Source organism: Diabrotica virgifera, chromosome 10 (assembly GCF_917563875.1).
Source record: "Diabrotica virgifera virgifera chromosome 10, PGI_DIABVI_V3a".
Classification (NCBI taxonomy): Eukaryota; Metazoa; Arthropoda; class Insecta; order Coleoptera; family Chrysomelidae; genus Diabrotica; species Diabrotica virgifera.
Window position 1 is genome coordinate 11,515,561 of NC_065452.1, and position 22,439 is coordinate 11,537,999.

The following is a 22,439-nucleotide window of genomic DNA, read 5'->3' on the forward strand; positions in this document are numbered from 1 at the left end:
CAAAAGGTTTCATAAGGATCCGTCTTACTTTAAAACAGTTACAGGTTTAGGCGATTTTAGTGATTTACTATTATTCTTTATATATCTTTATTATATCCTCTGGGAGGGGTTTTAACCCCCAAACCCCCCCCCTGGGTGCACCACTGTTACTGTGGTACCATTACTTAAACACAGTGTTTTTAAAACTTTTTTGCCTCTTTGTATTTTTTGATAAAGCATCTTTTATCGAGATGTGGCTTCTTTTTTGGAGATGGTTCAAAATATACCTAATAATGTAAATCATAAATAAATTTTCATATTATTACCAAGTCTCCATAATCGTACTTTCCCATATACAAATATGTGGTGGATTTCACAAATATTCAAATATCTCGATAAAAACTAACTTTTGGAAAAAGTACTAAGAGACAAAAAGGTTTTTAAAAACTGGTGTTTAACTAATGGCGCTACAATAATAATTAAATTGAAACGTACACAAAAGTTTGGGGGGGTTTAAAGGAAACAAACCCCCATAAAATTTTTATGGGGTGTCCAAATTTCATTATAATTTTTTCTTAAAATATTACTGCCATAAAAATACCATATGTCCATTTTTAATAAAAAATCTCTAATAGTTTTCGATATATTAGAAAAAATCGATTTTCATTTTGTAACTTCAAAGGGCTGTAACTTTTTTTCCGTGCACATTTGTACTAAGGTAAGTTAGGTTCAATCGAACTATTTTTGGTCCCAGAATACGCGATTAAATTTATGACCTGTATTTTTGTTACACCCTGTATAGATAGGTACGGTATAGGTTATTTGCTTGAGTTGCAAATTGAACGAAAATAAATAAACTAACTTTTGCGCCCAAAAACGAAAATATGCCTCATGTGGGGTTATAGAACTTACAACGGGGAAAGATATTGGTCTTGTGGAGAAAGTAATGTTCTCCGAGGGACATAGCTGTGGAGTTATGCGTAACACAGGGCGTTCTGTCCAAAACCTATGCTAGGTGACAGGAATTCGGAAAGCTTAAAAGTAAAGCAAGGGAAAGTCGCCAAAAACTAATAACGGTCTCCAAGATCGTTTAATTGTCCAATCAGCTGGAAAACACCCAACCATTTCTCACCTGCAGCTCCAAAGGCAGCTTTTGGAAGCTACAGGTATAACTTTTTCAGTTGAAACGATAAGAAGAAGAGTCAGGATTTGTGTAAAATCAGATGACCCACGAAATCGTGTAGGTACTTAGAGGTCGAAGAAGACAAGCAAGAACGAAAACTGTCAGATCTGTTGACAAATATACAAGGGGAAGTATAATGTTCTGGAGAGTAATTGGTAATTGTGATCCGTAAAAAAACTCCTTTAATTTTCATCCAATCAACTTTAACTGCTCACAGGTATGTCAGTAACCTGTAGTTAGGGTCCGTAGAGATGCAACAGGAAAAAATTTAATTTTTATGCATGATAATGGATCTCCACATACCATTAGAGTGACTAGAGACATCATTGAAGCAGAAGGTATCACTTGTTTGGAGTGGACTGCTTGCTCACCCGAGCTTAACCCTATAGAATATTTGTGGGATACGATTTAAAGAAAAATTAGGGCTCGCCAGGATAATCCACAAAGCACCGCACGGCTAGTAGAAGCTGCTTTTGAAGAATGGAGCAACCTACCATAACAAAATGTTGAAATTTGATTAGGAGCGTGCCCACGCAAACTGAAGCTTACATAGGATTAGAGGTAATAACATTGACTACAAAAAAAATAAAAAAAATAAATAAAAACAATTTAAACATTATTAAAATAATGAATGGGTTGCATGTGTGAGTCCATACTATTGTAGTAACGAAAAAGAGAGACGTTCTCACAAACAATTTATTTTACAACTGACAACCGGTTTCGCTGTCTATATATACTTTGCACAGCATCTTCTTCTTCTTTACGTGCCATCTCCGCGACGAAGGTTGGCAATCATCATTGCTATTCTCACTTTTGACACTACAGCCCGAAAGAGTTCAGCTGAGGTGCATCCAAACCATTCTCTGAGATTTCTCAGCCAGGACATTTTTCTCCTACCTATGCTGCGCCTTCCTTGAATCTTTCCCTGCATAATTAATTTTAGGAGTTCATATCTGTCACCACGTGTTATATGACCCAAGTATTGAAGTTTTCTTATTTTGATGGAATCCAGTATCTCCCTGCTGTTCTGTATTCTCCTTAGTACTTCCTCATTGGTTATTCTGTCTGTCCAGGAGATTCTCAGCATTCTTCGATACGTCCACATCTCAAATGCTTCCAATCTATTGACGCATTGTTTATTGAGAGTCCATGTCTCCACACCATACAAAAGAACAGAAAATACATAACATTTTAGTACTCGCTTTCTAAGATTTAGGCTGAGGTCTCTACTACATAATATTTGTTTCATATTAGTGAATGCACTTCTAGCCTTTTCTATTCTAATTCGGATTTCTTTGGTATAATCGTTTGTTTCACTAATGTTTGTCCCTAAATAGTTATAATTCTGAACTCGTTCTATCGTCTTATTATTTACGTGTAGATTGATGTTTATAATATTTTTCTTTGATATAACCATGAATTTCGTTTTCTTTATGTTTAGTGATAGACCAAATTCTTCACTCGTTGCAACAGCCTTATCTAAAATTCTTTGTAGATCTGTAATAGTTTCTGCTATTAGTATTGTGTCATCGGCGTATCTAATTTCACATAGGGGTAGGCCATTTATTTTTATGCCTGCTACTTCATCTTCTAATGCTTTTTTGAATATTTCTTCTGAGTATGCATTAAAGAGTGATGGCGACAAGACACAGCCCTGTCTAACGCCTCTTTTGATTTTGATTTTATTGGTGTTTAAATTTTTTTTCTTATGACAGCTTCTTGTTCATAATACAGATTATTTATTATTCTTATATCCCGTGTGTCGATGTTCTTTGTTCTCCGTAGTTTGATTAACGGATTATGTTTAACCGTTCACAGCATCTTCAGGTCCCGGTTAAAGTAAAATTAAATGTTTCCGGTATTCATTCCTGATACCGTAAACATTTAATTTTACTTTAACTGGGACCTGAAGATGCTGTGCAAAGTATAGACAGCGAAACCGGTCGTCAGTTGTAAAATAAATTGTTTGTGAGAACGTCTCTCTTTTTCTTTACTACAATAAACATTATTAGTTTTACAGTGAAATTTTTTATTCTTTTGACTTTAAAACAACTAGTTTTATTTTGTTTGTTACATACTTTATTGTTTTATTTAATTGTTACGTATTTGTTATTACATTGCTTTAAATTAAATTATGTTTGACTTCGTGTGTTCGTTTTTTTTTAAATTCGCACGAAATAAGAAATAAGAAAAAAGAAATATCAGATGATTCCATATAAGTTTGGTTATGTGTAATAAGTTCAATATGTAACTTTTTGATCGGCGCACCTTAACTGGCTCCCGAGCTCGCATCCACCGCTGAACACAGGTATCCCTCAGCTCTTTTCATCTGATTCTGTCTTGTGTGGCTTGTATCCAGTTGCTGATAACACGCTTGAGGTTGTGGCGTCCCCTGATTCGTAGTGTTTCTTGTTGTGGCCTCCACGCGTCCGTCCATGGTATTTTTAGTGTACGCCACATTTCAAAGGCCTCCAAACGATTAATGGTGTATATTTTTAATATCCATGACTGAACAAATGTAACATTTAATCATGCGCTTTCGAAGTTGAAGTTTTAAGTTATCATTACAGAAGAATGACCTCATTTTTAAAAATGTGCGGGCTATCTCGATTCTGTATTTCATCTCTTTATCTGGATCTAGTTGTTCAGTAATATGGCAATCAAGATATTTAAAACTGGGTACTCTTTGAATTATGTGACCATCAACATCAACATACAACCGTGAAACTTGATCTGCCAAACGGCTAAACACCATATATTTTGTTTTTGAACAATTTATGTTTAGGCTAAACTCTCTTTCCACTGTGTCAATGGCATTTAAAAGGCATTGTAATCCATTCATGTCATCACTTAAAATAACTGTATCGTCTGCATACCTGATTGTATTTATCAGAATTCGATTAACTTTCACGCCCTATTCCAAATTATACAGCGCTTCTTTAAATATTATATCTGAATATAAATTGAACAACAGTGGGGACAGTATACAACCCTGTCTGACACCTCCTTGTATTTTACATATTTCTGTTGATTTTCCATTGATGCAAGCTGTCGCTGTTTGACGCCAGTATAATATTTCTATGATTCGTACGTCTTTACTATCAACTCCTATATCCTTTAATATTTTAATTAATTTGTGATGTTGTACTCGATCAAAGGTCTTTTCATAGTCAAGAAATACAGAAAATACGTCTTTCCTTTGATCTCGGCATTTCTGCAATAATACATTTAGTGCAAATAGTGAGTCCTGGGTTGCCAGTCCATTTCTGAAGCCAAATTGTGTTTTACCCTGGTCTTCTTAACATTTATCTCTGATTTTACTGTGGATGATACGTAGAAATATTTACAAAGTGTGGCTCATAAGCGAACGGCTCCATGAGCGACAAGTTTACGCCAGCAGTAGCCGTAAAACGAACTTAAGGTTCCGCGGAACGGAATAGGAATAGCCGAACTGAACCGACTACAGGTCTTGTGCGTAGTCGGTTCAGTTCGGCTATTCCTATTCCGTTCCGCGGAACCTTAAGTTCGTTTTACGGCTACTGCTGGCGTAAATTTGTCGCTCGTGGAGCCGTTCGCTAAGGCTTATCATTCTATAATCGCTACAGTTTTTCGGACGTTGCTTTTTTGGTATGATTATGAATTCGGACTTTAACCAATCTACAGGGATATCACCACTCGAATAAACATCATTGAAAAGTTTGACCAGTATTCCAATGTTTTCTTCATTTATGAGCTTTAACATCTCTGGCTGTATGTTGTCAGGGCCAACGGCTTTCTTGTTTTTTGCCAATTTTATAGCATGTAGTATTTCTGATTTTAGTATTTCTGGTCATTCATCTTCATCTAAAGTCTCCAGTTCTTCGGGTCTATCGTCATTATACAGTTCATTTATATAATTACACCAGGTTGTTCGAACTTCATGTTCGTCTATTATCATTTTTCCCGACGAATCGGTTATAGTATGTGGAGTTTTCTTATGATAATGACCAGCTACTTCTCTAACTTTTTTAAATATATTAAACGTATTATGTTTTTCATACAGCTTTTCCTATTCCTTGCATTTATCTTCCATCCATTTTTCTTTAGCCACCTTTATTTTTTGTTTAATTAGTTTCTGTTTTTCCTTGTATTCTGTCTTGTTACCTTTCAGTTTTCTTCTCTGCTCAATGAATTCCAGAATTTCATCAGTCATCCATTTAAGCCTTGAAAATGGGCATTTTCGCATTTTTCAAATGAAATATTATTTTTGTGAATTTGTTTGAAAGAAATTGTTTAAACAATTTTTCGATTACGGCACCGCCTGGCACCCTGTGGATTTGTTACAAGGACCTCTTTTTGAGTAAGTTTGTGCAAAAAAATCGAATCGGAATAATTTTGCTAACGGGGGCGACGATACAGCCCGCTCTATCTGCAATCAAGGCTATATCGTCTGCGTAGCTTAGGTGGTGTAGCATCTCTCTGTCCACATTTTATTCCTTTGTCACTCCATTCGAGGGTTTTGATCGCTTTTTCTAGAGCCGATATGAAAAGTTTAAGTGACAACGTATCACCTTGTCGGATACGTTAATACGATAATAAAGTTTGTACTAATTAAAACACAAAGTTATGCATTTCTCCACATTTAATAAAAGTTTAACATTACAAAATATTTAGATAAACTTAATGTAACTATGGAAAATACTAAAAAATAGATTATTTTTAAAGTAGCATCTGCACTTCGTTCTTGACAAATACTTTAAACTTTAAAATCTACATTGGAAATGCTACCTTAACAACAAAAACTTGTTACAAAAATAAATCTAATAACTCTGAAAAGTCAAAATATTCTTCGACATTAATAAATATTTAAACAGTTTTGTAAATAAGAATAATTCATAGAGTCAGATTATATATTTCAAGTGACAACGATTTTTAAATAGTACTTCTGGTGAAGCTACATTTAACTATATAGGTACATACAGGTTACAATGATAATAAATATCACTGAACGTTGCGTTCAGTGTTGTATAGATACAACAAGTTCTTATAACAGGGTATGGTGATATTCAGAAGAGATCAATCTTTCCAGCTGCTTCAGATGATACTGCATATTCCATATATTTTACACCAAACTTAAGAAACGATATAATAGGTAATAAAAACGACAAAGTAGCTCAGAGAAATAATCTGCCCACAATTCTGACCAGTTAGGTATTTAACATATATAACAAGTTTTATAAGCAAATGGGCCTCTTGGACAAAATATATACTTTTCCTGCAGTTTTTAGTTATTAATAATTACAAGCGTCAAATAATTAAAGGTATATTGATTTAAAAGCTCCCTTTCGGGCTACATCATAGAACGGTTTCTGAATGAAACTTTCTTCTGTACTGCTATAAGGTAAGCGTGTTTAAAGCCACTAAATACAAGGGTGAAAACCCTTTAAATGTTATAAAATTGGTATTATACGAGGGTCATTCGCAAAGTAAGGTTCCCTATCCCGCTGAGAAACAATGCGAAGTGCTGGGAGAAATCTGGCAACACTGGCTTACACATCAACTCTCCCTCTCTCTTACCAATCAATTTCGTCTCACTGCATTGCTCAGTGTCAGCCTAGCAGCCTTTTTTTATTAAAGTTTATTTACTACATGCAATCAATACATAAAAATTATAAGCATGTTTTTTGTTTGTACAAAAGGGTTTATGTATAAATTTGGATTTGTTATCCAGCGAAAACAAAAAACTTCACTAGTCTCTTTGATTGTTGAAATGTGCCTTTAACGCTAGGTACTTCACTTCATTTCACTTCACTGCTGCTTAGAACTTATGTGGTAGCTCCAATGGTTTGTGCCTCTTCAGTCTCCGAGTCTGCTCACTATTATCTAGCAGGTTTAGTGCAAGATTGTTTGGGTGGTTTTCCAATTTTACCAAATAGCGGCTGCTGTATTCACTTACTATTTCCTTAATTGTGGCTACTTGAAGATCGTCTAGGACTTCTCTGTTTGGTATAAACCAAGGTGCATTTGTTATAGTCCGTAGTAGCTTTGACTGAAAGCGTTCCAATACCTCTATGTTTGAGTTTGCGGCCGTACCCCATAGTTATACACCATAGGTCCATATTGGTTTTAAGGCTACTTTATAAACCAATAATTTGTTTTTCAAACCAAGTTTTTACTGTCGTCTCAGTAGCCAATAGAATTTGCTGAGTTTCAAGCCAAGTTGTTTTTTTTTGTTGAAAAGGTGTTTTCTCCAGGTCCTTTGTCTAAGTGCATCTCTAAATACTTGACGCTGTCAGATTGAGGCAGATTTTGTTCATTTAGTGTAAAAGACCATTGTACCTCTGCATTTGGTAAATGTAACCTGCACTGATTTTACTTGGGTGACTTTGATTCTCCAGTTTCTTGTCCAATCCTGAATTTTCACTAGATGTTGTTGTAGAATTCTTGCAGCTATGACTGGGTCTTTGTGTTTGACATTTATCGCTTTATCATCTGCAAAGGAAGCTGTGATTGTTGGGTTGCTTACTGGAAGTTCAGCTGTGTACATAAAATAGAGAAGTGGACCAAGAACACTGCCCTGTGGTACCCCTGCCTTTATCAATGTGATTTCTGATGTTGTCTGTCTGTACCTCACAGTAAAATATCTTTCTTTTAGGTAGGATTCCATAATAATGTACAGTGTTTGGAGGAGTGATTTTTTAAATTTAAACAGTAGACCACCATGCCAAACCTTATCAAAGGCTTGACTCACATCTAAGAAAGCAGTCGTGCAGTAACTTTTTTGCTTAAATGTTTCATTTATTTCGTCCACTACTCTGTGTATCTGTTCAATTGTTCTATGATCCTTTCTGAATCCGAATTGGTGTTCAGGAATCAGGTGGTTTTCGTCTATTATGGGATTAAATCGGGTTATGAGTAGTTTTCCTAGGAGTTTACCAAGGACTGGCAGCAGGCTGATTGGTCTGTATGAAGTTACTTCATTTGTAGGTTTTCCAGGTTTCAGAATAAGTATAAGTTCGGCGACTTTCCACTGGGCCGGGAAGTATCCTAGTCGTAGTATAGTCGTGCGTTGAATATTGTTGTTACTAGCACGATACCTTTTCTTGGGAGTTTTTTAATAAGACGGCCTTTGATCAGGTCAAATCCTGGAGCTACATTACTCAATATCTTCCTAGCAGCCTTTGAAGATGGAGTTCACGGTCGCTGTTACCGCGAATGTAAAATTCATGCTGTGATACGTTTTTTAAATGCAAAACGGATTTCACCTAATGACATTCATTGTCAGTTAATCGAAGTTTATGGGTAAAAGTGCATATCTGTTCAAGATATTTGCAACAAAAGGAAATTCACGATGAAGATGGGTGCGGAAGGTCTTCAGATGCATCGTGAATTTCCGTTCGGCCTTCACTAAATTCTCTACACCATTTGCTAACATGTTGCACAGGTATGCACTTTTACCCATAAATTTCGATTAACTGATGATGAATGTCAATAGGTGAAATCCATTTTGAATTTAAAAAACGTATCACAGCATGAATTTCACATTGGGGGAACAGCGACCGTGAACTCCATCTTTAAAGGCTGCTAGGCCAACAGTGAGCAATGCAGTGAGGCCAAAGTGGTGAGGTAAGAGAGAGGGAGAGTTGATATGTAAGGCATTGTTGCCAGATTTCGCCCAGCACATCGCACTCTTTCTCAGGGGTATAGGAATGACCCTAGTATTACATTCTTGCTGATAATTTTATAGAATGTTTAAATTTTAAGGTGGTTCACTTCATGGTAACGTAAAACTTCCAACTAGGGGGTTGCTAACTTGGAGAAAACTTCTCTAAACGGACCTTAGATAGCAACTGAGAGTTGCTAGAGTTGCTATCTAAGGTTCGTGCAGAGAGGTTTTTTCCGGGCCAGCAAACCCCTAGTTGGAAGTTTTAAGTTGCCATGAAGTGAACCATCTTAAAATTTAAACATCCTATAAAATTATCACCAACAATGTAATATAACTAATAACATCAGTTTTATAACATTTAAAGTGTTTTCATCCATGTATTTAATGATTTTAAACATGTATACCTTGTAGTAGCACTGAAGATGGAAAATTCATTCCAAAAACGTTCTGTGATGTAACCCGAAAGGGATATTTTAAAAAAATATACCTTTTACAAAGGTTTTTTTGGTAAAAAAAACTAAGAAACTAAGTTTTCAATCTAATAACACATAAAACAACATCCAAAAATGTTATTTTACATGCTACCAGACTGAAAACAATGGGAACCTTCTCTGGTAACACCTCCGAGACTTCTACAATTTGCAAGCCATAACGGATGCTGAGACTAAGGAAGATGAGGGAATTTTACAATTTATAATTCACGTCCCATCTGCTCAGCGCGGTAAAGTTCCAACGAGAATGGTTCCCTTCGTACTCCAATCGGAGTAAACATGTAAATCAAAAATGAATAACCATTTTCAATTTCGTTGCAACACGAAACTACAGCCGCATCATTATTCCAGTTCAATCAGAGAGTGCAGCAAGCACCTCTACCGGTTTCGAAACTTATTAGTCTCTCATTAGAAGGCACATATGCTGCTCTCTCTGACCCAACTAGGACAAACCCCGGCGTGCAGTCACGGATTGCAACGAACGAAATGACAGGGATGCCCTAGCGGCAACGGCTATCAAAAAACTAAGTTTTCAATCTAATAGCACATAAAACAACATTCAAAAATGTTATTGTACATCCTACCAGACTGAAAACAATGGGAGCCTTCCCTGGTAATACCTCCGAGAAGCCTAAGGTGAAATTGTAGAAGCCTCGGAGGTGTTACTAGAGAAGGTTCCCATTGTTTTCAGTCTGGCAGGATGTAGAATAACATTTTTGGATGTTGTTTTATGTGCTATTAGATTGAAAACTTAGTTTTTTGATAACAGTTGTCGCTAGGGCATCCCTGCCATTTCGTTCGTTGCAATCCGTGACTACACGCCTGGGTTTGTTCTAGTTGGGTCAGAGAGAGAGCAGCATATGTGCCTCCTGATGAGAGACTAATAAGTTTTGAAACCGGTAGAGGTGCTTGCTGCACTCTCTGATTGAACTGGAATAATGATGCGGCTGTAGTTTCGTGTTGCAACGAAATTGAAAATGTTTATTCATTTTTGTTTTTTTTTTTGTAATTTATACGTGGAATCCTGTCATTTTGGATTTCTTTATTCGGTGTTTATAAGCTTCGCGGATGATTCCGTTAAAATGCAAGCTTTCTCAGATTTTACACAAAAACCTTTTATGTTAAAAACAACTCTTATGTTAATTCAAAAAATGCTATCTTTATCTACTTTCTGCAGGAAGTAAAGGTTTTTGTTTTGGAGCCCTATGTTAAATACTTGACCAGATCAGTCTGCAACAGGATATTTTTTGCTTATTCCTCTTGGCTAAAGGTAGCAGTTATGTATTTCCATATTTGTTTTGGAACTATAAGCATTTTGTAGCTTGCTTTTATGCATCAACCTAACAAATATATTGGTCGTATAAAGCGTACGAACTGAAATTATACAGTATGGTGCAAATGTATGGAATAAATTCGATATTTCGTAAACCGGTGACTTTAAGGAGAAATCCCGAAACAGGTCGATTTTTATTTTTAAATTACGATATTTTGCCATATATTTCATACGAGTGACGTCATCGACGTGATGGCGTAATCGATGATTTTTTAAATGAGACTAGGGGTCGTATGATAGCTCATTTGAGAGGGTATTCAATTCTGCATTTAGTAATATAAATATTAACATAATTGTTTATATACGCAGTGTCCAAAAAAAAATTAAATTAAATTAACTGACAAAAAAAATAATATATATGTAATTTATTTAACTCAAAATCCATTTTACTATTGTCAGAAAACAGAAAAAAAATGTTCATTTGACAAATAAGCATGGCTTGTCGCTTAAATTAAATGCTCAAACTTCCAAGAGGCAGGTGGTTGGCGGGAGCTGGTTTGAAAATTGAATTTAAGCGAAAAACAATGTTTATTTTTTAAATAAACATTTTTTTCTGTTTTCTGACAATAGTAAAATGTATTTTGAATTAAATAAATTACATACATTCTTCCTTTTTTGTCAATTAATTTAACTTAAAAAAATATTTTGTTTGTCACTGTGTATAAACAATTCTGTTAATATTTATATTACTGAATACATAATTGAATACCCTTTCAAAGGAGCTACCACACGACCCCTAGTCTCATTAAAAAAATCATCGATTACGTTATCACGTCCATATGGATGACGTCACTAGTATGAAACATACCCCAAAATATCGTAACTTAAAAATAAAAATCGACCTGTTTCGGGATTTTTTCTTAAAGTCGCGTTTACGAAATATTGAATTTATTCCAGACATTTGCACCATACCATACTGTATGATTGTGATGTTAACAGATGAAGTGAACTACGTGGTATTTTGAAGAGGGTATTTTGACAGCAGTTTTACACAGTTTAAAGGAAAAATTTATGACAAATAATTAATGCCTATATCTTAATATTCCTTGTATTGGATTCCTTTGTTTACTATCCTTTCATTGTATACTTCCAATTAAAATATTTATTTGGTATTACGACCTTTGCCCACATTGTAAATTTGCCCACATTATTTGTGCATTTTTTGTGATTTTTCATTCCCAGCACAAAAAATAAGATAATACTGATTCTTCTTTTTCTAAACTCATTATACCTACTTTTCAGCTTATCGTAGTATGAAACAATATCTATCTGTATCCCGGTGTTCGGTATATTCCGGGTCAATGAGTGACACCGTGCCGTAAGTTCCCATTTCTTACGGTACTGCTCATCCATTATGGCCATCCCAGTCCAAAGTTGCAGATATGTATTTTAAACTACTACTTTTAAATTTTTATGTCTCCAGTCGCGAGCTGTATGTTGATTGTTGTGAGTGAGACATTAAATTTTTGTAAAAATGGCTCCAAAAGATTCTTTATAATTGAAATTTGAGTTGAATTCCAGTTGAAACTGTTTAGGAATTTAGGAAAAATTTTAGCGCAAAAGAATCGAAGTTACTGACCTATCTGTCAACCGGTTATCCTGGATATGTGCGAAAAACTTTAATTCAATCTATTTTTCACATATATAGTGCTTTCCACGATATTCGAGATAAAATAGTAAAATAGAGGAATGTAACGTGAATTCTTTGTTCTAAAATTTTTCCCTAATTTTTCAATCTTTTTCAGCTGAAGCATATTCAAATACTAATTAAAAAAACTTTCAGGAGAGATTTTTTCAAAAATCTAAGGTCTTACACACCAATTTAAGCATTTATTAGGCAGCTCCATACGACCAGCGCGTGGTTTGAAGCATAGACCACTCAAATCGAAGTGGATGGGCTAGATGAGATATTGGGAGACATAAATACCAAAAAATACCAAGAGGAAAGTAGTAGATTAATATGGTTTTATCACATCTTATATACATTTCTTTACACCTATTCGCTTCTCTTGTCATCAAAGTTTCCATGGTCTTTAATGCGATTTATTGGACTAAGTAAACATATTATAATCCCTGTTCAACGAATCCAATAACAGAATATAGCTATTTGTATAACAAGGGAGGAAAGTGCTACTTTTCCTCCCGAGAATGAAGTTTACTGCCCGACGCGTAGCGGAGGGCAGTAATCATTCAAGGGAGGAAAAGGCACTTTACTCCCATGTTATACATATGGTTTTTCCACCTTCCTCAAATAACAAGTCATTTTTTCATTTTTACTTAATTTATTTATGTAACTAACCAACAAAATTTATTAGAACTAAAACTAACAAGTACGTACAATATAACTGTCAACTGTCAAATATAAGTCAAATTAATAATGTAAACATTGTTAAATCAAAATAACAATTTACTGTTTTTTACCATTCTGCAAAATACAGAGTGTTTTATAAATAAACGTTAAAATGTATAGAAACTTACGTAATAGAAAATAGATATTGTACAGGGCGTCAATAAGTTACATTTCATGAATGAAATACCATGACGTCACTTTTACTTTTCCTCCCTAGGGAGGAAAAATATTTTCCTCCCTAGGGAGGAAAAGTACAACTTTGCTCCCTACAATCAGGTCCGGAAAAGTATACTTTCGGTAGAGGTAGGTGGAAAAACATTTTTCTCCGTCTCTTGCCAAAATTCAGTCTTTGCTCAGTCTTTTTTATAGGATCTACTTATAGTTTTGACATATTTTTCTATGAATCCTTTTTCCTTGCATGTGAAAAAAAAAACGCTTTTATGGGTTGTAAGATTGACATTCTTTTGCTAATTAAAGAAAACCACAAAACGCTAGTGACCATAAACATATTTTTTCTTGTCTAAAATATTCTTTTCAGTGTTTACAAACACAATCAATCTGTTGGCTTCATTGCTCACCTCTTTTACTTGGACTGTTGTTGTTCCAGATTATTAAATAAAATCTTATTTTTAATCACTGATAAGAATATTTTATTTGGAAATAATTCACATTTTTTTATTATTTTGCACTACTTAGCTTTCATTTTTTGTATTTATTGTCAAAGTCACTTTCTGTTTTATCATGTTGGTGCTTTTAAAAATTATGAACGACATCTTAAACTAAAATATGAATTACAGATGATAGAAGACAAAAATGAAATAGGGCTTTAAAAATGTTAGTTTGAGATTATTAAATGGGTATCAAAACCTTTAACAATCCTTAAGTTTGTCATAAAAATATATGGATACGAAATACAATCCACCTGAAAATGGACAGTCAGTTTAACCTAATAGAGCCCCTGTTTCTGGACAGCTTCTCTCGCATTCAGCTATTAACACTGGATCTTCTTCGTGAAAGGTGTAGGTCAGATCATTGAGATAACGTAGAGAATATTGTGTAGCATTTTGGCATTGATAATCGCCGATACCTTTACACAGTTCGAAGGCTTTTGCTACGAACAATGCCTGGCATGTGCGAATAGGGGGTGAGCGGTTGTAGTTGCTCTGAAATTAAAATCAACAGTTTTTTAATTAAATAAATAAAAAATTAAATAAAACATATGAAAAATTACAAGAATATATTCCATTTGAAAAGTGTGGCAAGTATTATTAAGAAGAGGACCAGGGCAACCCAAAAGAAGTTGTGGAAATGTGGAATAGATGAATAAAAGAGAGATGTAATCCAGTCCAGTCCAGAGTCCAGTTCTTGTAGCTGGACTGGAGGAAGAAACAATAGAAGAGACCGGGTATCTGCACAGCTTCTATCGCACTCTGTTATTAACTCTTGATCTTCTCCGTGAAAGTTGTAGGTGATATCATTGAGATAACGCAGAGAATATTGTGTAGCATTTTGTCATTGATTATCGCCTAAATCTTTGCCTAGTTCGAAGACCTTTGTTACGAAGAGTGCCTGGCATGGCCGGATGGGGGGTGAGAGGTTGAAGTTGCTCTGAAATGAAAATCAATAGCTTTTTAATTAAATATTATTATATTAAAAATTAAATTAAATACAGGGTGGGGCATTAGTGTGACAAAGTCCAATTACTCGTGTGTCGTAAGAGATACGACAAAAAAGTTATTAAGGTAAAAGTTGGGGTACAGATAGTACTATCACTTAAAAATGTTGTGATAGGGCCCGTATTGACAGGGCGACACAAACTTAGGTATGTGTTTTTAAATAGAACACCCTGTATATTTTTTCATTTTTGGATTCTCCTCGACGCCTTCTTTAAACAAATATAGGGTTTTGTAATATTATTCGAAGTAGTTTAAAAGATAATTACGTTTTTTAGTTAATTTGCTAGCAATATTCACACCCTGTAGAATCCGTGATTTGATATCGGAATTTCTATTTATGTTCAAACGATTTTTAATATAGTCTACTACTGTTAAACATTATTAATATAGCGTAACGTTTAATTTTAGTATACAGGGTGAGGCAGATAAAGGGCATATTAAAAATATCTCGAGAACTAAAGGTAAGAAAATCATGAAAATTGGAATACAGGGGTTTTGAGGTGTGAACTATTTAATGAAAATATTTTGGTCTCTTTGCTACTTCCGGTTATACCGGAAGTTGATTGTAACTTCGTTTTTTTAAATGGGACACCCTATATATTTTCACATTTTTGGATTTTCCTCGGTTTCTTCTGTCTTTAAATATAAGATTTTGTAATATTATACAGGGTAGGTTAAAAGATAATTACGTTTTCTTATTAATTTCGTAGCAACATTCACACCCTGTAGGATTGTAGTAGTTTGACATAATAGACTCTATTTATGTTCAAATGATTTTTAATATAGTCTACTATTGTTAGGAATTATTGGTATAGTTAAATTTTTTATTTTCGTATACAGGGTTGGTCGAAACTCGGAATGAGTATTTTCTAAGTTTTCTTAAATGGAACACCCTGTATTTTAGTATTGTAATGAAATGTTATTTTATGGTACTTTTTAATTTCTTAAGCATTCCCTATACCTAACTGCTTTAATTTGTGAGTTATTGGTGATTCAAGCCAAACATTAATTGCAACACAAAATATGTGAAATTGTATTAGGTTGGCCGTGAAAATATTCAATTACAAATAAGTTTTTGGAAATAAATACATATTAATCTAGACTGATACTTAAAATTGCCAATAATGGTTGAGCTATCAAAATACAATCGAAGTTAAGATTGTTGGTGCGATTAACAATTAAGCACGAATTAAAGCAGTTAGGTATAGGGAATGCTTAAGAAATAAAACAGTACCGTGTAATATCATTTTATTGCAATACTAAAATATAGGGTGTTCCATTCAAGAAAACTAAGAAAATACTCATTCCGAGTTTCGACCCACCCTGTATACTAAAATTAAAGTTTAGCTATACCAATAATTGTTAACAATAGTAGACTATATTAAAAATCATTTGAACATAAATAGAGTTTATTATGTCAAACTACTACAATCCTACAGAGTGTGAATATTGCTACGAAATTAATAAGAAAACGTAATTATTTTTTAACCTACCCTGTATAATGTTACAAAACCTTATATTTTAAGAAAGAAGAAATCGAGGAGAATCAAAAAATGAAAAAATATACAGGGTGTCCCATTAAAAAAAAACGAAGTTATAAGCAACTTCCGGTATAAGCGGAAGTATCAAGTAGATGAAAATATTTTCATTAAATAGATCAGTCTTCAAAACCCCCTTGTTCCAATTTTCATAATTCAGTTACCTTTAGTTCTGGAGATATTTCTAATAGGCCCTTTATCTGCCTCGCCCTATATAGGGTTGGTCGAAACTAGGAATGACTATTTTCTGAGTTTTCTTTAATGAAACACCCTGTATTTTAGTAGTGTAATGAAATGATATTTTATGGTATTTTATTATCTCCTAAGCATTCCCTATACCTATACTAAATTCACTATCAAGATGCAGTAGAAATAAACAAACCAAGACACTTTAATGTTACGAGGAGCACTCCCAAATTATAATTCTCAACGTATATACATTGTATAAATCTCAAATCATGATTTACAAAGTTTAGACATTGTTAATCATGATTCGAGGGTGCTCCTCGTATCATTGAAGTGTTTTGGTTTGTTTATTTCCACTGCATCTTGACTGTGAATTAAGTATAAGTGCTTTAATTTGTGAGTTATTCGTGATTCTTTTAGGCCAAATATTAATTGCAACAAAAATTACGTGAAATTTTATTAGGTGGCCGTCAAAATATTAAATCAAAAATAATTTTTCGCAAAGAAAATACATATTAATCTAGACTGATCCTTAATATATTAATATATATTGAGATGTCAAAATACCTTCGTAGTTAAGATATTAATAAAAACGTACAATATTTTACCTAGTTGGCTATGACATTAAATTTGCTTAAACATTTGACATTATACTATTTGTATAGTTCTAGTGGCTTTGTTACCACTACTAATATGAATTTTTCTAATGAGTAACTGATTAATATGGTTTTTGTGCTAGAACTGTATAAAAAAATGTACTACTAGCAATAAGACATTATCTTCAGCAATTTCCTGATAGACGATAACCAAGAAGAGAAACTTTTGAAAGTTTGCTAGAACGGTTTCAACGGACTGGACACTTAGACTCACTTTTACGAGAAAAAACTGATCGAAAAAAAACTATTAAATGAATAAAATGAATTAAATGTAATCCTTAGTGTTACTGAAGAGCTGCATATTAGTACGACCGTTCTCATAATCTAAGTGTCTAGTCTGTTGAAACCGTTTTAGTATACATACTTTCAAAGGTTTCTCTTCTTGGTTGTCGTCTATCAGGGGATTGCTGGTGATAAATTCTTATTACTAGTAGCACACTTTTTTATACTCTCCTAGAACAAAAACCATATTAATCAGTTCCTTATTGGAAAACGATGGGACAAATTCGTATCAGTAATGGTAACAAAGCAACAGGAACCATAATACTATTATAATGTAAAATTTTTACGCAAATTTAGTGTCGTAACCAACTAGATAGAATATTGTACTTTTGTATTAATATTTTACTCACCAACAAGCGTAACTACATAGGTTTTTTGATATCTCATCTAATATTAATAAATTAAGGATCAGTCTAGATTGATCTAGATTTTTTTGAAAAATCATTTTTGATTAAATATTTTCACGACCACCTACAGTCGGAAAAATGAAAGAATACCCATGAACGAACATATAAAACACGCTGTATTTTACTGTCACCGTGTCACAAAGAAAATTGCCCAGCGCAAGTACATGTAACAATAATTATTACATGTACCTGCGCTGGCCAATTTTTTGTGTGACACGGTGACAGGAAAATAAAGAGTGTTTTATATGTTCGTTCATGGGTATTCTTTCATTTTTCCTACTGTAATAAAATTTCACGTAATTTTTGTTGCAACTAGTGTTTGGCTTAGAAAATCACGAATAACTCACAAATTAAAGCACTTAGGTATAGGGAATGCTTAAGAAATAAGAAAGTAGAATTAAATATAATTTCATTACAATACTAAAATACAGGGTGTTATATTTAAGAAAACTCAGAAAATACTCATTCCGGGTTTCGACTAACCATGTATACTAAAATTAAACATTTCGCTATATTAATAATGTTTAACATTTGTAGACTATATTAAAAATCGTTTGAACATAAATAAAAATTTTGATGTCAAATCACTGCAATTCTACAGGGTGTGAATGTTGTTAAGAAATTAACAAAAAAACGTAATTATCTTTTAAACTACCTCGTATAATATTACAAAACCCTATATTTTATGAAAGAAGGCATCGAGGAGAATCCAAAACTGTAAAAATATACAGGGTGTTCCATTTAAAAAAACCTAAGTTTGTGCCACCCTGCCAATACGGGTGGCCCTGTATATTTGAAAATATTTTTAAATTATGGACCTATCTATACCCCAACTTTTACTTAAATAACTTTTTTTCGTATCTCTTACGAGTAATTAGACTTTGTTACACTAATGCCCCACCCTGTATATGAAAAATTGCCAGAAATTTTTGCATTTGGAAATTTTGCATTTTTGCATTTGGAAATACAAGATAGAAGCTTGGAAAGACAGGGAATGGTCATCGAGATTCGTAAAATGTTGAAGGTTGTAAAGCTGTACCAGGATGGCCGGACGAAAACGAAACTGAAGCATTATTGGAAATTACAACAAGAATTTTGAAAAACCCAACAAGAAGTCAATTTTTGATTAAAGGGGACACATTTTCCGGTATTTGTGGTTATTTTACTTTCACTACTGACCCCTAAGCTAGGGTAAAAATCACCCCAACATTGTTTAATGGTAATCAGCGACAAATAATATATCAATTTAAAGTCCTTGCAATTCCCTGTACATACATTAGTCTTTAAATTTTTAAATTCAGTCCAATACTTTATTTTATTTCTTTAAAAAGACTTTTATAAACTATTTATCTGCTTGATTAGTTGATTTAGTACGCACATTGTTTGGATTTTAATTTTTTTCGTCACCCAGCTTTCTGTTTTTTTGTCACGTTTGTCACACTAAGTAAATAATATGATAAAAACAAATAATGAACATGACATTAATGTGAATATTAGTTGTAATCTGTAATTTGTAGTCTTTGAAAATTGATTACCTTCTCCGGTATCTCTATTTTCCTCAAAAATGTTGTTTTCATAGTATTAAATAAGCTTTCTGTTCGTCCCATTCTCTCATTTATTTCCATGTTTTGTTTACCAGGTGATTCAATTATTACTCCTAGGTATTTAAAATATTCCACTTGCTCTATTTGCTTCTCACCTAATTCTATTGCGTGTGTCTTCCTCGTATTTGAAATTATCATTGTTTTTGTTTTCTCTGTATTTATTTTCATATTTATGTTTGATAGTTCTTCTTTTAAGATTTTTAAGATTGTTCTGTAAGTTTCTCTGTTTTCTGCTATCAATACCATACGTCTGCAAATAGTAGCTACGATAGTTGAGAGTCTGTTTCATCTTCCAGTATCCTAATGTTAGTTTTCTCATTCTTCTCTTGGCTTTCTTTATTGCTTCATCCAATACCACTGAGAATAGCAGTGTTTAACACGCATCCCAGTTTGACGCCTTGACTTGTATTAAATTCTCTGGATTCCTCGTTATTGGTTCTTACTGTATTTGTATTAGTTTTGTACATATCCTTTATTACTTCTATTATGTTCCTACCGACTTCCCTTTCTTTTAGTGTCTTCCATACGCCCTTTCTTCATATTCTGTCAAACGCCTTTTCCAGGTCGATGACGCATATTTGTATCTCTCTATTCTTATTGATTACCATCTCACTTACTTATCTTATTGTGAATATTAGGTCTTGCGTACTTCTGTCCTTCCTGAATCCACACTGTGTATCTTACATAGTTGGTTCTATTCGGGTTTTTATTTTTGTCTCTATTATTCTTGCGAATACATTCCCAGGGGTACTTGATATAGTGATACCTCGGTAAATTATTACAGTTTCTCTTGTCTCCCTTTTTGTGTATTGATGTCTTTCTTCTAGTCCTTTGGTATTTCTACTCTATTTATGATATCATTCATTAGCTCTTTCTCATGTTTTTTTTTCATTCCCTCTATTCCCATGAATTTTTGTCATTTCCGGGGTGATATGATCCTTGCCTGGTGCTTTGCCTAATTTTACTCATTTTATTGCTTTTTCTAATTCGTCTCTTGTTATGGATTCCACTTGTTCTTCTTCATTTATTTTTTGTACCTCCACTATGTTGTCCATGTCTGCGTGTTAGCTCTTTGAAATAATGTTTTCTCCATCTTACAGTTATTTGTTTTTCTTCTGTTAGTACGTTTCCATTCTTGTCTTTTATATTCGGCATCGTGTACTTTTTCTTTTGTCTGAGTTGTTTCAATGCGCCATGGAAGAGTTTTTGGTTTTCCCTATAATGTTTTGTCATTTTTTGGCCAAACCTTTCCCATGACCCTTCCTTTCCTGCTTTCGCCGCTATTTTAACCTCTTTCCTCTTTTCGTTATATCCGTCGTAATCTTCCGGGTGCTTTGTACTTAGGTATTTCTTCCATTTGTCTTTTTTGTTCTTTATTTTTTCTCGTAATTCGTCCGTCCACCATTCCGTTCTCCTCATGTTAGTATTTGCTATTTTTGCCTCCTCGGAAGTTTCCTCAGCTGCTTTGATTATGCTGGTTTTGAGATATTCCCATTTTTCTTCTATATTTGTATTTTTTACCCTACCTTTCAAAATTATATCTATCTAATTTTTTTTGGAAATTATTCTTATATGTTTCCTCTTTTAATTTATACATATTTTATGAACAGTAAATGGGCCAATATGATAGCTCAGCAATTTAATGAACGAAATCAAGATAACCAGGACAGTAAGAAGTATAAAAATAGAAAATAGACGGTTTCGCTTTGATTTAAATCTGTCTCCTGCTATATATGTCCGACATATATGTCCTGCTGTATATGTCCGCTATATATATGTCCGATAGCTATTTCTAGGTCTACCCGTTGTCAAGAAGGCTATGCAAGAAAACAAATTTACATCAAAACTTCCGATCTTTTCGGTATAAAATAAACTATTTATACCATAGTAAGGTTAGATCGACCTCTAACAGGGAATAAGTGAAATGAATGTCGACACGAAGTAAGTTCTCTGTTAACCCAGATATGAAAATATCAAAAGGCACCGCTAGAAAAATATCCCAACATGCGATCTCAGAGAGCCCATATAAAACGAGTCTTTTGTACTCTAATACAGAGTATGGCATAAATAAAGATAGAAAATAGACGGTTTCGTTTTGATTTAAATCTGTCTCCTGCCATAGTCCGATAGTTATTTCAAGGTCTACCCGTTTTCAAGGAGGCTATGCAAGAAGACAAATTTACATCAAAACTTCCGATCTTCTCGGTATAAAATAACGGTATAAAATAAGTAAAATTTAATAAAAAAAATTTTGTCCTGGTAAAAGGTATATTAGTTTAAAAAGCCCCTATAGGGCTACAAACATAGAAACAAAACGTTTTCGCTCTGTAACAAGAGCATCATCAGTGTTACAAGAACATGGTGAGCCACCCAAAAATACAAACGTAAAAACCTTTTAAAAATAGACTAAAAGTCTTATATGTGTAACAAAGATGTATGTCCATTGGATTTTACTATGTTTTTACACATATAAGACTTTAAGTCTATTTTTAAAAGGTTTTTACCTTTGTATTTTTGGGTGGCTCACCATGTTCTTGTAACACTGATGATGCTCTTGTTACAGAGCGAAAACGTTTTGTTTCTATGTTTGTAGCCCTATAGGGGCTTTTTAAATTAATATACCTTTTAATTAATTGATGGATTCGACCGTTACTTGATGGAAGTTCATTTTATCTAACAATAAAACTTCCACAAAATTTATTATAACTATGTGACTACAGCTGTTTCGGCAGAGTGGATTTCTCAAGTGATTTAGATTACTATGGGTTTGTCTTTTTAAAGTCTTTAACTGAAGAGGTAGAGGAGTGGGGAGCTGTTTGTCTCGAGTTGGTCCTTCAGAATTATATCTGTATTTTTCAATTTATTAATTTCCATAGATTGTAATAAAGATAGTTTAAGGCCTTTATTTTGAATATGCAGAATTTGAAACTGTTCATTAAAAGAATGATTATGATCTAGAAGGTGAAGTGCGTATGTTGAAGTGTCTGTTTTTCTATTGTTGAAAGCCCTTTTTGTGTGTTTTGCTATCCGTTTGTCAAAGGTTCTGCCAGTTTGACCGATGTAAGTTTTCGGACAGTCACCACAAGTTAGTTTGTAAACACCACTCTGT

At 33.7% G+C, this 22,439-nt stretch overlaps 1 protein-coding gene across 1 annotated transcript in view; it reads right to left on the reverse strand.

Annotated features, from left to right (window-relative positions):
- LOC114332052 (uncharacterized) overlaps positions 1-22,439 on the reverse strand; it is a 149,292-nt gene that overhangs the window by 57,864 nt on the left and 68,989 nt on the right. The window contains exon 5 of the mRNA XM_050641406.1: positions 13,928-14,144. Coding sequence (XP_050497363.1) covers positions 13,928-14,144 — 217 coding nt within the window. The remainder of the gene's footprint in view (positions 1-13,927; positions 14,145-22,439) is intronic.